The 17724-nt window shown below is 45.5% G+C and overlaps 1 protein-coding gene across 6 annotated transcripts in view; it reads left to right on the forward strand.

Annotated features, from left to right (window-relative positions):
* LOC124009573 (transcription initiation factor TFIID subunit 1-like) overlaps window positions 1-17724 on the forward strand; it is a 52681-nt gene that overhangs the window by 29635 nt on the left and 5322 nt on the right. For 3 of the 6 annotated variants that reach the window (XM_046321485.1, XM_046321511.1, XM_046321503.1), the window contains exons 14-29: window positions 1717-1890; window positions 2031-2204; window positions 2384-2488; window positions 2630-2830; window positions 3904-4045; window positions 4662-4792; window positions 4892-4972; window positions 5065-5214; window positions 5393-5518; window positions 5879-6054; window positions 6172-6386; window positions 11778-11985; window positions 12099-12270; window positions 12582-12793; window positions 16618-16726; window positions 16839-16937. In XM_046321485.1, coding sequence (XP_046177441.1) covers window positions 1717-1890; window positions 2031-2204; window positions 2384-2488; window positions 2630-2830; window positions 3904-4045; window positions 4662-4792; window positions 4892-4972; window positions 5065-5214; window positions 5393-5518; window positions 5879-6054; window positions 6172-6386; window positions 11778-11985; window positions 12099-12270; window positions 12582-12793; window positions 16618-16726; window positions 16839-16937 — 2475 coding nt within the window. The remainder of the gene's footprint in view (window positions 1-1716; window positions 1891-2030; window positions 2205-2383; window positions 2489-2629; window positions 2831-3903; window positions 4046-4661; window positions 4793-4891; window positions 4973-5064; window positions 5215-5392; window positions 5519-5878; window positions 6055-6171; window positions 6387-11777; window positions 11986-12098; window positions 12271-12581; window positions 12794-16617; window positions 16727-16838; window positions 16938-17724) is intronic. The other 3 variants (XM_046321494.1, XM_046321521.1, XM_046321530.1) reach the window with 1 other exon arrangement.

The raw sequence follows: 17724 nt of genomic DNA on the forward strand, positions 1-17724 counted from the left end.
TATATGTGAATTTAGTCGAGTCACACAAAAAGTTACATATTGTAGCTTTAACCCCCTAAGGTCGATTTCCACACCCCCGCGGAAATCTAATTAGCATAATAATAATCAATCCCCATAAAAATCTGTCAATTTAAACTAGAGATATCTGTTTTTTTTTGCATTGGATGCATCTCAATCCACCAAATCCATCAGTGCCACACTTCCGCATCTGTGGTGAAAGGTAACAGAGCTAGAGAGGTGTTTGTCAGACCATGGGACATCCCGAAAATCAGAACGGTTTGGCCTACACGACTCAAATAAAGAGATATACAGTATCTCTCAGATGTAGAACAGACATTTCAGAACAAACTTCCTTTAGATTTTTTGGCTGGACTATCTGTTGTTCCATGTAGTAAATCTGTTATTCAATGCATTTGTATGGGCTAATAGCAGTAAGGACTATCTGTTATTCAATGCATTTGTATGGGCTAATAGCAGTAAGGACTATCTGTTATTCAATGCATTTGTATGGGCTAATAGCAGTAAGGACTATCTGTTATTCAATGCATTTGTATGGGCTAATAGCAGTAAGGCTGAATTTTGTTTTTTGTGAAAGAAATGTCTGGCAGACATCACCTCAAGCTGAACTTCGGCAAGACGGAGCTGCTCTTCCTCCCGGGGAAGGACTGCCCGTTCCATGATCTCGCCATCACGGTTGACAACTCCATTGTGTCCTCCTCCCAGAGCGCTAAGAACCTTGGCGTGATCCTGGACAACACCCTGTCGTTCTCAACTAACATCAAGGCGGTGGCCCGTTCCTGTAGGTTCATGCTCTACAACATCCGCAGAGTACGACCCTGCCTCACACAGGAAGCGGCGCAGGTCCTAATCCAGGCACTTGTCATCTCCCGTCTGGATTACTGCAAGTCGCTGTTGGCTGGGCTCCCTGCCTGTGCCATTAAACCCCTACAACTCATCCAGAACGCCAACTGGCTTCCAGTTGAAGCTCGCATCCGCTACAAGACCATGGTGCTTGTCTACGGAGCTGTGAGGGGAACGGCACCTCAGTACCTCCAGGCTCTGATCAGGCCCTACACCCAAATAAGGGGCACTGCGTTCATCCACCTCTGGCCTGCTCGCCTCCCTACCACTGAGGAAGTACAGTTCCCGCTCAGCCCAGTCAAAACTGTTCGCTGCTCTGGCTCCCCAATGGTGGAACAAACTCCCTCACGATGCCAGGACAGCGGAGTCAATCACCACCTTCCGGAGACACCTGAAACCCCACCTCTTTAAGGAATACCTAGGATAGGATAAAGTAATCCTTCTCACCCCCCCCTTAAAATATTTAGATGCACTATTGTAAAGTGGTTGTTCCACTGGATGTCATAAGGTGAATGCACCAATTTGTAAGTCGCTCTGGATAAGAGCGTCTGCTAAATGACTTAAATGTAATGTAAATGTAAGTGAAATTTGTTCTATTTTGAAATTGTATTTAATTTTTTACTTCAAGGGGTCTTAAAATTCCAAATCAAATAGCAAAATGATCCTTGGTATGACCTTAAAACAATTCCATATAGCTTACACTGGTTATTGCCAACAATAAGGGGTTAAATACATGTATTAAAAATAGCTTAGTAGAACACATCTTATGGGTTAACTATAGTGTAGGATTATCTTAAAAACACTGTAGTTAGCCTATGCTATATGAAACATTTCCTTGTCTATCTTTCTCTCCAGCACTCCATCCCTGCAGTGGAGCTGAGGCAGCCGTTCTTCCCTACTCACATGGGACCCATGAAGTTGCGTGGGTTCCACCGGCCCTCTCTGAAGAAGTATTCATTCGGGACGTTGTCCCAGCCAGGTCCCCACGCAGCCCAGCCCCTACTCAAACAGATCAAGAAGAAGGCCAAGGTGAGGCCCCAGCACTCACCTCATTCACCATCTTTCTCTCTCGTCTTGACACAGGTCGTCAAGAATGCTTCTGCTTCTCTGTCTGTGTTGATAACCTTGTTTGTGTGATTTGTGTTAAATGTCCCTTTTTGTGCCTGTAGATGCGAGAGCAGGAACGCCAGGCTTCCGGTGGAGGTGACATGTTCTTCATGCGGACAGCTCAGGACCTGACAGGGAAAGACGGAGACCTGATTCTGGCAGAGTACAGCGAGGAATACCCCCCACTCATCATGCAAGTCGGCATGGCAACCAAGATTAAGAACTATTACAAGAGAGTGAGTCACTGCAGTAGTCTTTCAATTACCATTCCCCTTGTATCAACATCGTTTAACATTTACTAAAAGCTGAACCACCTCAGTGGTTCTTTTCCTTCCTCTATTGATATGAGTTATGTTTATGTGAAAAGATGCATTTTAAGATCTAATTAACTTGAAACATGGCTGTTCTCCCACAGAAACCAGGGAAGGACCCTGGAGCTCCAGACTGTAAGTACGGAGAGACCGTGTACTGCCACACCTCACCTTTCCTGGGCTCCTTGCACCCCGGGCAGCTGCTGCCGGTCAGTACCACAGTCATTACAGTCAGTTGCATGACAATTCAGTAATGTTTGAAAAAGCCATTCACTGTGAATGTGAATAGCCTGATACCTAGAAAGAGAACATTTTAGAGACTTAATTGCAAATCTGTGTATTTCTTTTAGGCTTTTGAGAACAACCTTTTCCGTGCCCCCATCTACCTCCACAAGATGCCAGAGACAGATTTCCTGGTGCTGCGTACACGGCAGGGCTACTTCATTAGAGAGCTGGTAGACATCTTTGTGGTCGGCCAGCAGTGTCCCCTCTATGAGGTCCCTGGACCCAACTCCAAACGAGCCAACACCCATATCAGAGACTTCTTGCAGGTATACCTTACGACACACACATTGTCAAATGAGTTGTTCCACAAAATAAGTCCCTTTTAGGTAAACAAAGAAACAGGTTTATTTCAGAATATTTTCAAATTATGTCATGACGAGTACATGTTCCACTTAATGAAAAACATGTTTTCCCATCTCAAGAGGTTAAATAAAAACAATACATAGTATGTGTCTATTAAGTGCCAAATAAACAGGGTTGACTGTGACAGGGTTGACTGTGACAGGGTTGACTGTGACAGGGTTGACTGTGACAGGGTTGACTGTGACAGGGTTGCCTGTGACAGGGTTGCCTGACAGGGTTGCCCGTGACAGGGTTGCCCGTGACAGGGTTGCCCGTGACAGGGTTGCCCGTGACAGGGTTGCCCGTGACAGGGTTGCCCGTGACAGGGTTGCCCGTGACCGGGTTGCCCGTGACCGGGTTGCCCGTGACAGGGTTGATGATTTCATCTTAAATCAGCAATAAATCTCACTGTAACAGCTTGTTGTATGCAGCAGGGAGGGACAAAAGAATGCAACAATGGTAACAGGGTTGACGTGTTTTGCCGACCTACTCCGTTTTCCACCACGGAACACCAGAAATTGGAGTAAAACCAGCTTACCTGCTTTAAACTATGATTTGACTGTTTATTTTGAACAACATATTTAATGAGAGTTGAGTTCAGTGTTGACCTTAGAATGAGGGCCAGATTATTGTTTTAACCTTAAAATGTAATACTAATAACATTAAATAAATCATCATCATCAGAAATGACTTTGTCAAAGCAAAACATAACTCGGAGAATGATGGTGACATGTTTTAGAAGTTCGGAGGTTAAGTGGGTTAAAATGTTCCTAGTCACAAATGGTGCACAGAGGGACTTCAAAATGCTGCATTTAGAATTTCCCACGCCGTTTATATAACAGGATTTTATAATCAAAAATTGATGCACAATTTCTACTTCAAATATCAAAGGGACGCAAAAGGGACTTATTTCATGGAATGACCCACATACAAGAGAAAGCACACTTACAGAATACATGCTTGCCTACACTCATGTCTTCTCTGCTCTTCTGTGCAGGTGTTTATCTATCGGTTGTTCTGGAAGAGTAAAGATCGTCCCAGGAGAATCCGCATGGAGGACATAAAGAAAGCTTTCCCCTCACATTCAGAAAGCAGCATCCGCAAACGCCTAAAACTCTGTGCTGACTTTAAGCGTACAGGTAGAAACGGCTAACCCTGCCATAACCCAATACAACCGTATAGCCTCATGTTTGTCAACAGTACGGTATGACACGCTGTCCTTCATTGTTTGCCCTCACAAAGATGAATAAGTAATGCAGAACTGTGAATATGCCTCGTGAACGTTGCCACTCACAACTGTCCAACAATCCTGATTTCCTCTTAACGTTTCTACTTCCGTGTGATCTCAGGGAAGTGCTGAGGTGTAAGAGCGAGTGTTTAGCTGTGTGAGCTCAGAGATGGTGTGCCTTACTTTGACAGATAGGAGCCAGGAAAGAGAGAGGTCAGCATATTATGGATATGGAGTTTACTGTGGAGGTAAGATGTGGTCTAAGGAAAGCATCAATAAGGACCCATAGGTTTGCAGGGTCCTTCGTTAATATCTGCTGTTCTGCTCCTGCAACACCTCCGCTATAAGCCCACTTCAGTTGAATGGAATGATGGTACATTTGATGCAGCAGGGAAGCTTTCTAATCAAAAGTCTTTGGAGGGGGGAATTGGCCATGCAAAATGCATCCATGAATCTTAAGTAAAGGTGGACTAAAGAGAACTTAGTAATACTTGTTATATGATTGAAGCTCATGCCTCTGTCCCCAGGGATGGACTCTAACTGGTGGGTGCTGAAGCCTGACTTCAGGCTGCCTACTGAGGAGGAGATCAGGGCCATGGTGTCTCCAGAGCAGTGCTGTGCCTACTACAGCATGCTGGTGGCAGAGCAGAGACTGAAGGTAAGACTGACAGGTTCCTTGTGTAGGTGTACCGGCTGTGATACCGATTCTCTTTATGGCACTGTGTGAACTATACCAGAACTTTTCTCTCTCCTCCAGGATGCTGGATATGGTGAAAAGTCCTTCTTTGCCCCAGAGGAAGAGAATGAGGAAGACTTCCAGATGAAGATTGATGATGAGGTACAGCTCTACTGCTTCCTTTTCATGAAACATTGATGTTGAAAAAAACGATGATCCATGATTTCACCAATATTCTCTGTGGTTCACCTTAGGTCCGCACAGCCCCTTGGAACACGACACGAGCCTTCATCGCTGCCATGAAGGGGAAGTGTCTGCTGGAGGTCATGGGGGTGGCCGACCCCACAGGCTGTGGAGAGGGATTCTCTTACGTCAAAGTACCCAACAAGCCCACTCAACAAAAGGTACTTCTCTCTCTTACCCCCAGTGCTCTGAAACACTTCTGCCAGATCAGGGGGCCCTAATTCCATTCATGCGTTCATAGCCTCCAGAAAAACAATACCTATTTTCCTGTTCTAACCATTCAACGGTTGTTTGGTGATTATTACTAAAGCTTAAGGTTATTTTATTTGTCGTGTTCAGGCCCAAGACGACCGGGAACCACAACCCGCTAAGAAGACTGTGACAGGGACAGATGCTGATCTGAGAAGACTGTCACTCAAAAACGCCAAGCAGCTGCTGCGCAAGTTCGGTGTCCCAGAGGAGGAGGTAATAACACAGTAATAACATAATCATCATCATCATCATTTGGGAGGTGCTTATATTGGTCCTGGTTTTTCGCGTATCCCAACTCCCCCTGAGACACCCACAGGGAGTGGGGTCACGGCCAGGGTCATAATTGTACAGTGACCCTGGAGCATTTAGAGTTAAGTGTCTTGCTCAAGGGCACAGCAACAGATTATTTTACCTTGTTGGCTCCGGTATTCAAACCAGAAACCTTTCAGTTACTGGCGCAACACTCTAACTTTGAGGCTACCTGCCGCCATATAACTTAAATGTCTTCATCCACCAACCTACGTATGAAGGCTATATCAATCTTTCAAACCAGTGTTTCTGTGTGTGTTTCAGATAAAGAAGCTGTCTCGTTGGGAGGTGATTGACGTGGTGAGGACCATGTCCACAGAGCAGGCCCGCTCTGGTGAGGGGCCCATGAGCAAGTTTGCCCGTGGGTCCCGCTTCTCTGTAGCCGAACACCAGGAGCGCTACAAGGAGGAGTGCCAGAGGATCTTTGACCTGCAGAACAAGTGAGGCCCTCCCCATCCTCCCCCTTTCCAATTAACCATAATTCACTACCCGTTTCTTATAGGGATGCTGTAGTTGTACACTATCTGATGTTCCAGCCTGTCTGCCTTCCCCCCCAGAGTATTGGATTCCACAGAGGTCCTGTCCACAGACACAGACAGCAGCTCAGCGGAGGACAGTGACTTTGAGGAGATGGGGAAGAACATTGAGAACATGCTGCAGAACAAGAAGACCAGCTCCCAGCTGTCCAGAGAGAAGGAGGAGCAGGAGAGGAAGGAGCTGCAGAGGATGCTGATGGGAGAGGAGAGCGACCACAAGGGACGCAAGGGCTTCTGTAAGTGTTGTGTTTGTGCGTTTCAGGCTTTTAAAAATGTCTTTACAGGAGTATGTGTTTCCAGGAGTGTGTATGTGTCAGGGTATATGCTAGGAAAATGTGGTGCCGGACAACGTGACCAGGAAGATTCAAATTTACCTGACCCATATGCAATGGGTGCAACACATTATGGCGTCCACCCACGGTGCTCAGCATGACAGAAATCACATTTATATTATGGTAATGCTCTTAACAGAACATTGCAACTCATGTAATGAAGCAGCCAATAAAACTGACTTTTCAAACATTTGGCAAAATGCAATTTGTGGGAAAACACCATTCTAAACAGCACACCTGGGAAAACACCATTCTAAACAGCACACCTGGGAAAACACCTTTCTGAACAGCACACCTGGGAAAACACCATTCTAAACAGCACACCTGGGAAAACACCATTCTAAACAGCACACCTGGGAAATCACCATTCTGAACAGCACACCTGGGAAATCACCATTCTGAACAGCACACCTGGGAAAACACCATTCTGAACAGCACACCTGGGAAAACACCATTCTGAACAGCACACCTGGGAAAACACCTTTCTGAACAGCACACCTTTCTAAACAGCACACCTGGGAACAGCACACCTGGGAAAACACCTTTCTGAACAGCACACCTGGGAAAACACCTTTCTGAACAGCACACCTGGGAAAGCACACCTGGGAAAACACCATTCTGAACAGCACACCTGGGAAAACACCATTCTGAACAGCACACCTGGGAAAACACCATTCTAAACAGCACACCTGGGAAAACACCTTTCTGAACACACACCTGGGAAAACACCATTCTGAACAGCACACCTGGGAAAACACCATTCTGAACAGCACACCTGGGAAAACCATTCTGAACAGCACACCTGGGAAAACACCATTCTGAACAGCACACCTGGGAAAACACCATTCTGAACAGCACACCTGGGAAAACACCATTCTGAACAGCACACCTGGGAAAACACCTTTCTGAACAGCACACCTGGGAAAACACCTTTCTGAACAGCACACCTGGGAAAACACCATTCTGAACAGCACACCTGGGAAAACACCATTCTGAACAGCACACCTGGGAAAACACCATTCTGAACAGCACACCTGGGAAAACACCATAATGGTTGCATAAAAACACCATTCTGAACAGCACACCTGGGAAAACACCATTCTGAACAGCACACCTGATAATGGTTGCATAAATGAACGAGATGAAATCTGTTAATCTAAAGGTGCAACAACTAGGATGGGTTGCTATTATGACTAGTACAGTATGGTGCCTTTGGCTTCTGGACATCAATAGAAATTTGGGAAGAAAACCAATAGAACAGGAGAGAAATGGCAAAGTTTGCCCTTTAACAAAAAAAAGTTTTTTTCATCAAATCCTCATTACATACAGTACCAGTAGTAAAAATACAGTTTATCCCTGTCATTTGGTTATTCACCCCTGCTACACTTGAGTAACAGATTTTGGTTTATTTCATGGAGAGCTCCTTGTGAGCAATGAACATGTCTGGTTTATCTGTTCTGATAATGTTGAGGGAGAGTGTGCCTGAGTACGCGTAGAAGTACCTGGCCTGCTGCGCAGAAATGTAGGAAAGTGTTTATTTAACATCCATTGCGAATGATAATACACTGAGTGTACAAAACATTACGAACACCTTCCTAATATTGAGTTGCACCCACTTTTGCCCTCAGAACAGCCTCAATTCATCAGGACATGAACTCTACAAGGTGTCAAAAGCGTTCCACATTGTTACTGGTCCATGTTGACGGCAATGCTTCCCACCGTTGTCACGTTGGCTGGATGTCCTTTGGGTGGTGGACCATTCCTGATACACACATGAAAATGTTGAGCGGGAAAAACCCAGCAGCGTTGCAGTCCTTGACACACTCAAACCGGTGTGCCTGGCATCTACTACCATACCAATGGAGGCTCCCCAGAGGAGGAAGGGGAGGACCATCCTCATTTGAATTTCATAAAAATAGTGAAACATTAAAAAAGTTATCCTTTTTAGATTAAACTATACTAATTATATTCACATCATCAAATCATTTATTTACATCATCAAATCATTTATTTAATCACGCTGTTTTGCAATGAAGGTCTTCAGTAGCCTCAACAGAACTCTGTAGGGTAGCATCGTGGTGTAGCCGGAGGACAGCTAGTTTCTGTCCTCTGGGCCCTCTCCTCTTCTCTCTATACACCAAGCCACTCGGCTCCATCATATCCTCACATGGTCTCTCCTATCATTGCTATACGGATGACACTCAACTCCTCCCCCCTTCTGACACCCAGGAGGCGACACGCATCTCTGTATGCTTGGCAGATATATCAACTTGGATGTCGGCCCACCACCTCAATCTCAACCTCGACAAGGTGGAACTGCTCTTCCTCCCAGGGAAGGCCTGCCCGCACGAAGACCTCTTCATCACGGTTGACAACTCCACAGTGTCGCCTTCCCAGAATGCAAATAACCTTTGCGTGACCCTGGACAACACCCTATCATTCTCTGTAAACATCAAAGCAACGACTCGCTCCTGCAGGTTCATGCTCTACAACATCCGTGAAGTACGACCCTACCTCACACAGGAAGTGGCGCAGGTCCTAATACAGGCAGTTGTCATCTCCCGTCTGTATTACTGCAACTTGCTGTTGGCTGGGCTCCCCGCTTGTGCCATCAAACCCCTGCAACTTATCCAGAATGCTGCAGCCCGCCTGGTTTACAACTTTCCCAAGTTCTCTCATGTAAACCCACTGCTCCGCACACTCCCAGTCAAAACTCTCACTCCAAGACCATGGTGTTTACCTACGGAACAGCAAGAGGAACTGCCCCTCCCAACCTTCAGGCGATGCTCAAACCAAACACCCCAACACGAGCACTCCGTTCTGCCACCTTAGGTCTCTTGGGCCTCCCACCCCTACGGGAAGGAAGCTCCCGCTCAGCCCAGTCCAAGTTCTTCTCTGTCCTGGCATCCCAATGGTGGAACCAGCTTCCCCCTGAAGCTAGGAAAGCAGAGTCCCTGCTTACAGCCCAACACCGTGCAGGACGTTTGGAATTTGCCAGAGAACACCAAGATTGGCAAATTCGCCACTGGCGCCCTGTGCTCTTCACAGATGAAAGCAGGTTCACACTGAGCACATGTGACAGACGTCTGGAGACGCCGTGGAGAACGTTCTGCTGCCTGCAGCATCCTCTAGCATGACCGGTTTGGCGGTGGGTCAGTCATGGTGTGGGGTGACATTTCTTTGGGGGGCCGCACAGCCCTCCATGTGCTCGCCAGAGGTAGCCTGACTGCCATTAGGTACCGAGATGAGATCCTCAGACCCCTTGTGAGACCATATGCTGGTGTGTTGGCCCTGGGTTTCTCATAATGCAAGACAATGCTAGACCTCATGTGGCTGGAGTGTGTCAGCATATCCTGCAAGAGGTAGGCATTGATGCTATGGACTGGCCCACCCGTTCCCCAGACCTGAATCCAATTGAGCACATCTGGGACATCATGTCTCGCTCCATCCACCAACGCCACGTTGCACCACTGACTGTCCAGGAGTTGGCGGATGCTTTAGTCCAGGTCTGGGAGGAGATCCCTCAGAAGACCATCCGCCACCTCATCAGGAGCATGCCCAGGCGTTGTAGGGAGGTCATACAGGCAATTGGAGGCCACACACACACTACTGAGCTGGCTATGGCTATCTAACACTAGAACTCTTCCAAGTCAAGATAAGCTTTTGGTTTTATGAATTTATTCCCACCGGTATAACTGCCCAACTGCTTGCTAACTGAACACTGTACTGCGTGATTGTAGCGGGTTTACTAACGTGTTAATCCTAGTTGCTATGTTTACTTGACATTAGCTAATATGGTGACAATGATGTAGGCTGTGTATAGTGGTTAGCAGTTATGATATGAAGGATTGGCTTGGAAAGTTTTTTTTCACCTGGTCACAGACAGCTGATGTGTTGTACACTGAAGTCCACAAGCGAAGGGAAAAGGTGAGAGGAGGAGTGTGTGTAGATGCGAGAAGGAATTAGCCAATGATCAAAGGGATCGTGCTGTTTGTATGTGGCTGCTAATAAAGTGAATGGACGATTCTGTTGAAAAACGTTTTGTTAAGGAAGCAAACGGAACAAAACGGATAATCATACCTGAATTTGTCCAATAGAAACTCTCGTTTGCAACTTTTGGTGTAATGATTACACCCTAGATCAGCTAGGGTGTAAGGCGGTATGGATTGTGCACGGCAGTATGGATTGTGTCAGTGTCTGTCACCTAGATTACTCAAATTTCTCTCACCTACCTTTGTAAACTGTCATTCATAGGCTAGGTTGTAGCAACATCATGATGGGTATAGGGAAGATTTGAGTATCATGTAGTAGCATATCGATTTTACATCGAGCTGGGTGAATGGAATACAAATGAGAGTCATCCAATATACTGTAATAGAAATAAGGCCATTCTCATAAAAATATATCATCCTCCCTCATCTTCAACGGCACCAACCTCTGCTGTACCATACCCCATTCAAAGGAACTGAAATATTTTGTCTTGCCCATTCACCCTCTAAATGGCGCACATACACAATCAAGGCTTTCACCTGGGTTCCTGGTCAGTTTGTCATGGAAAGAGCAAATGTCCTTAATGTTTTGTACACTCAGTGTATATTAAAAGTATTAGTTCCTCACAGTAAGCTATTTGAAAAATCTTTCCAACAATCTCCCCCTCGATAATCACCAATCCCCAGTGTGAAAGAGCTATAGAAGTTATAGGCCTACTGCTGCATTGGCCTGTAGGCTATGAGTTCCATGCACAAATGTCTTGTATCATTGTAGATGGATCACAGTGTATGATCACGCGCTGCCTAGGAAGTCCTTATGAAATAATTGCCTCCACATTTCCGTGGTCGGATTTTGCCTTTGGGCTACTTTGTAGAAAGGTAAGATATGCCTCATAATATGAAATATAACATTCCAGTTTCAAACAATTAAGTATGCTTTCAAAATGCATCCTGCCTCCAGCTCATATTGTAAAGTGGTGGGTGACGGGCTGATAGCCTGTTGCCTGCACTTGAATGGCGAATGAGAGGCGTGCTTTAAATACCAGTTGAGAAATAAAAATAGCTCTCTTTATTTTTTAACACACAATTGCATTTAGAATTGTTGCATAATGAACGGGCTGATAAAATAAGGTTTTACTCCATCAGCAACCAGCTGAGGAGCTACAGGTGAAATCCAGATTCAAATGTGCACGTGTGATAGTTGTGTTCGATAAATAAGATACATGATGTCCAACAAATTGGCAATTGCCGGCTCACGGAAACTCTGGTGTGTTTGACTTATATCTCTCTCTGTGTGTCCCTGCAGCCAGTGCCTTGTCCACAGGCTCCCATAAAGATGACGACACGTCCTCGGTCACCAGCCTGAACTCGTCCGCTACGGGAAGGCGCCTCAAAATCTACCGCACCTTCAGAGACGAAGACGGCAAGGAGTATGTCCGCTGTGAGACGGTCCGCAAACCCTCAGTCATAGACGCCTACACCAGAATCAGAACCACCAAGGATGATGAGTTCATGTGAGTCCGTCCGTCTGTGTGGTGTGTGTGTGCGCATGAGGTCTGTTGTGTCTGCGCTTGCGGTCTGTGTGTGTGTGTCCAACCTGTCACTAAGTCTCTGTCTGCCTCTACAGAAGAAAGTTTGCTGTGTTTGACGAGCAACACAGAGAGGAGATGAGGAAGGAGCGGAGGAGGATCCAGGAACAGCTGAGAAGGCTGAAGAGAAACCAGGAGAAGGACAGGTTCAAGGGCCCCCCGGAGAAGAAGGCCAAGAAGATCAAGGAGAGGCCAGACCTCAAGGTAAAAGTAAGCTTGCCAGCCCATAATGATTCAACTCCAAGACTATCCTCCCCTGCTTTTCCATAACCTACTGTCTGTTTTCCTGCTGACCTGCTCTGTTTCTAAAATAGGATCATTCATTTCAAGATGAACCTTCCTCACTGTTTTCATACTTTCCTTTAGTAGCAATATTGCTTTAAAATAAGCATGATAATGTAGTGTTTGCATGTGATGTGGCAGTTAGTGTGCCATGTGATGCAGTGAGTTGCAGTTTCCATTCCTGTATAGCGTGTTTGTCTGGTTGTTAACTACATCTCTCCTTACCCCCCCTGCCCTAGCTGAAGTGCGGAGCTTGCGGTGCCATCGGGCACATGCGAACCAACAAGTTCTGCCCGCTATACTACCAGACCAATGCCCCGCCCTCCAACCCGGTTGCCATGACAGAGGAACAGGAGGAGGAGCTGGAGAAGACTGTCATTCACAACGACAACGAGGAACTCATCAAGGTGGAGGGAACCAAGATTGTCCTCGGCAAGCAGCTTATCGAGAGGTACAAACACACACAGGCTAGACATTCAGGAGAAAAGGAAACTTAAACTGAAATATTTCCATGTCACTAGAGTGACCGAAGTCTTTTTTACTATATTTACTCTTTTACTGAGTCGGTAATGCCAGCTTCGAAGCACCAAAAGGTATTGCACAGCTAATTGAGCTTCTGTAGATCTGTCCATTATGCTCTGTACGTCTGTCTAAATAACCACGTTTCCATCCAACCATTTCGTGCGGATTAATTACCTGTCACATTAAAAAAAGTCACAACGCCGGTACAATTTTATAAATGCTGACAGACAATTTGTTCGTTCAACATGGTGGAATCTTTTTTTGTCTATAAAATGTTAAATGACAATTATATGAGAAATGGTGGCAGAAACACCTTGATGCGCATGTATTTATATAACAACCATCATACCATCATAACTAGTTAAATAAAGGTTAAATAAAATTAAAATACAGAAGTAAACTTCGAGTCAGGCGGTGGAGGATATGTTGTGTGATCCTCCCACTACGACTCGGGAAAGCATGCAGTTTATTAGGCTACAGATGAAATAAATGATGATGAAAGTGCACGGTGATGAGATTGATGCTCCTTTCCAATGAGAGAGTCTTATTCTGGTGAAATGATCGATACTTGGCTGCTGTTTGACAAATACACACACATGAGGAACAATCATCAATGATGTCATCATAGGACATGTTTCCCTACATCATGATGTATGCTCATGATGGCCAGACCACTCATAAGTTCCTGTGACATGGGAGACCTCAGGTAGCTTTTGATGAGCTTTCATTTTGAAAAGATCCTTTCTGCTGATGCTACTGTTACTGGTAGGGTGACTGCAATTCTTAGGGCCAACCAAAGGTTAAGAGAGAGTTCCTCCAGGGTTTTCTCACAGAGAAAGGAAAGCAGCTCAAAGGCAGTCAGTCATCTTATCTGATGGCAGATCAGGTACATTCTGAATCTCGTGTGCCAGATCCATTCCGCTGAGGTCAGTCATCTCTGAAGGTTAGAGTGTTTTCAACTTCCATGCAGTGAGCCTTTAAAGATTCACTGGACATCTGAGAGGCAGTGTTGATGGTCAGCAGCACTCCATATTTGGTTTTCACCTGGTTGAGTGTTTCAAATCTCTCATCCATGGATGTCAACAACGGAGTCGACCACAATGTTGACTTAAAGGTTTTTCAATGCATCAGTCACTGGTTCATCCGGAGCCTCATAGCTGAAATGCCTCTTGCTGTTTCTCAGTCTCTTCTCTTTCAGAACAGCCTCCACATTAATTTCTTCACAAATGCTTTTGCCTGTTGTCTGGGCCTCAGAGAATCCAGTTTCCCGGTATGTAGTGAGTGAGGCCTTTGCATTTGAGATTAAATTCACTGCGATATCCAACTGCATTGAGGCGGATTGGAGGAGCTTGTTCACCTTGTTTGTCATTGTCTGTATCTCACACCATACGACACAGCAAATCAGAATCCTGATACCTGAGTGCATGAACACTTTGGAGCCTACTCTCCCATATTGTGTCCCTCCATGACTTCACAGTGACAGATACCTGAGTGCATGAACACTTTGGAGCCTACTCTCCCATATTGTGTCCCTCCATGACTTCACAGTGACTGATACCTGAGTGCATGAACACTTTGGAGCCTACTCTCCCATATTGTGTCCCTCCATGACTTCACAGTGACAGATACCTGAGTGCATGAACACTTTGGAGCCTACTCTCCCATATTGTGTCCCTCCATGACTTCACAGTGACTGATACCTGAGTGCATGAACACTTTGGAGCCTACTCTCCCATATTGTGTCCCTCCATGACTTCACAGTGACAGATACCTGAGTGCATGAACACTTTGGAGCCTACTCTCCCATATTGTGTCCCTCCATGACTTCACAGTGACTGATACCTGAGTGCATGAACACTTTGGAGCCTACTCTCCCATATTGTGTCCCTCCATGACTTCACAGTGACAGATACCTGAGTGCATGAACACTTTGGAGCCTACTCTCCCATATTGTGTCCCTCCATGACTTCACAGTGACAGATACCTGAGTGCATGAACACTTTGGAGCCTACTCTCCCATATTGTGTCCCTCCATGACTTCACAGTGACTGATACCTGAGTGCATGAACACTTTGGAGCCTACTCTCCCATATTGTGTCCCTCCATGACTTCACAGTGACAGATACCTGAGTGCATGAACACTTTGGAGCCGACTCTCCCATATTGTGTCCCTCCATGACTTCACAGTTATGTTCACGTGTTTCTTTAAAACACTCCATCTTTGTGTGCCAGCTGAAAAGAAGGTGAAGAGCTTTTGCACATGCCCCCAAAAAAAACAACTGCATCTTTTGAAGATTTGGCAGCATCTGCAATGACAAGGTTTAGAGTATGTGCTCCACATGGGACGTACACGACTCTGGGATGTTTTTTGAGCCGTCTGGCTTTACTCCTTGGTGCTTGCCCTTCATGATGGCCCCATTATCATAAGCTTGCCCTTTACAATCTTCAAATGGAATCTTCAGCTCATCTAAGATGACAGTGGACAGATTCAAGCCTGTTGTAACCTCAACATTCACAAAGTAGAGGAAGTGCTCCTTGATCTCTGGCTTTCCCTTTTTAAAGCCACGCTTCTCAGAATAATGGACATTTGCTCCTGGTGACTAATCTCCTCTACTGACAAACTTAAGCAAAGCACCTGTCAATTATAGATAACAATACTATTATTAATTTTATCAGCTGCATCAGGCCCATTTAAACTGGCTCCCCCAGATTTCCATTTATACATTTTCAAATATAAAATACTTTTTATACTCTGGCTTGGCTGAATACTTGATGGTTATTATTTACGATCCATTTTGTCCAGTATGCCCAGTTAATCACCATTTTAAATTCAATATATAAATCAATAGTCAAGGTCAATCCATTGCTTTTCTTCTTGCATTAGTCAAGAGTTGTAACCAAACCTTGACTGAGAGACTAGATAATCATTGTCTTGTTTTAAAATGATGTGTGCCTATGAGGAGTGCAATCACACCCATATATTATCTGGACTGGTCCCCACAGAGGTTGCTGCATGGAAAGCGCGAGTTTAATTTCATGCACGCACATATGAACACATGTTCACACGCGACGCGGTTATCTTTTCCCGAGCTGCAATTTATGAGCACCATTGCCCGTTGGCGTTTATCAAATATAATAAATAGTTGTATTTCACTCTCACTTTTGTCAGGCATAAAGTCACAGAACACAGTCCTGGAAGTGGCTGGCAAGCAAGACACTGACAGACCAAGAGATGCACTGCCCAGCTCGGTTAGCAAGACAGACAGACGAGAGGGAGATACACTGCAAGCTAGCAGATCAACTTAACGTTACTGTTATTTGCTGACATCAAACTTGGAGAGGAGAGAACACAAGTTTACCTGATCGCTGTTCCCGCAATTCACTCTCATTGTGTTTTGTTTCTCTCTCTTCGTGACCAGAAGGGTAGTTCCGCTTCATCCTCTCATCCAAGTTGTAAACATTGACACCCGCTTTGACACGAGGGGGAGGCGGGCCCTTGCATGATTTGCAGGGCCCTACTCAACTTTCGTAGTGAGCGTATAGGGCCGCCCGGCTCTTTGTGTACTATGTCATCACACACAGACTTTTAGCCGCAAAAAGTCTGTTTGATGGAAACGCATCTCTGGTGGAATTTCTTTTGAATATTTTTTAATATTCACATGGAAATCTGTCACAAATTGGATGGAAATCTAGCTAAAGTTTGTGATATATCATGTTGTGCTGCTGTGTAAAGGACCATGTTGTGTCTTCCAGTGCTGATGAGGTGCGCAGAAAGTCTCTGGTGCTGAAGTTCCCCAAACAGCATCTTCCCCCCAAGAAGAAGAGACGTGTGGGGACCACTGTACACTGTGACTACCTTAATGTGAGCCTAGTTGTCACTATATTGACTGTTGTTGTATATTCAGTTCAAGCATGGTCTAGAAATCTTTAACATTGTGATTGTTGTTTTGTTGTTACTTGTCGTCCTCTCACAGAGGCCCCACAAATCCATCCACCGCCGACGCACTGACCCCATGGTCACCCTGTCCTCAGTCCTGGAGAGCGTCATCAACGACATGCGGGATCACCCTAATGTAAGCTACACACAATTGACTGCTTACAGACAGACAGACAGACTGCCTATATTCCTCTGACCATTTTAAAGTCTCTCACTCACTCACTCACTCACTCACTCACAAACTCTCCTTCCAGACCCACATCAAACATCTCCAATCCAAAGTTAAATCTAGAATTGGCTTCCTATTTCGCAACAAAGCATCCTTCACTCATGTTGCCAAACATACCCTTGTAAAACTGACCATCCTACCAATCATCGACTTCGGCGATGTCATTTACAAAATAGCCTCCAACACTCTACTCAGCAAATTGGATGCAGTCTATCACAGTGCCATCCGTTTTGTCACCAAAGCCCCATATCCTACCCACCATTGCGACCTGTACGCTCTCGTTGGCTGGCCCTCGCTTCATACTCGTCGCCAAACCCACTGGCTCCATGTCATCTACAAGACCCTGCTAGGTAAAGTCCCCCCTTATCTCAGCTCGCTGGTCACCATAGCATCACCCACCTGTAGCACGCGCTCCAGCAGGTATATCTCTCTTGTCACCCCCAAAACCAATTCTTTCTTTGGCCGCCTCTCCTTCCAGTTCTCTGCTGTCAATGACTGGAACGAACTACAAAAATCTCTGAAACTGGAAACACTTATCTCCCTCACTAGCTTTAAGCACCAACTGTCAGAGCAGCTCACAGATTACTGCACCTGTACATAGCCCACCTATAATTTAGCCCAAACAACTACCTCTTTCCCTACTGTATTTATTTTATGTTTTTATTTATTTTTGCTCATTTGCACCCCATTATTT

Source organism: Oncorhynchus gorbuscha, linkage group LG02 (assembly GCF_021184085.1).
Source record: "Oncorhynchus gorbuscha isolate QuinsamMale2020 ecotype Even-year linkage group LG02, OgorEven_v1.0, whole genome shotgun sequence".
In the NCBI taxonomy this organism is placed as follows: domain Eukaryota; kingdom Metazoa; phylum Chordata; class Actinopteri; order Salmoniformes; family Salmonidae; genus Oncorhynchus; species Oncorhynchus gorbuscha.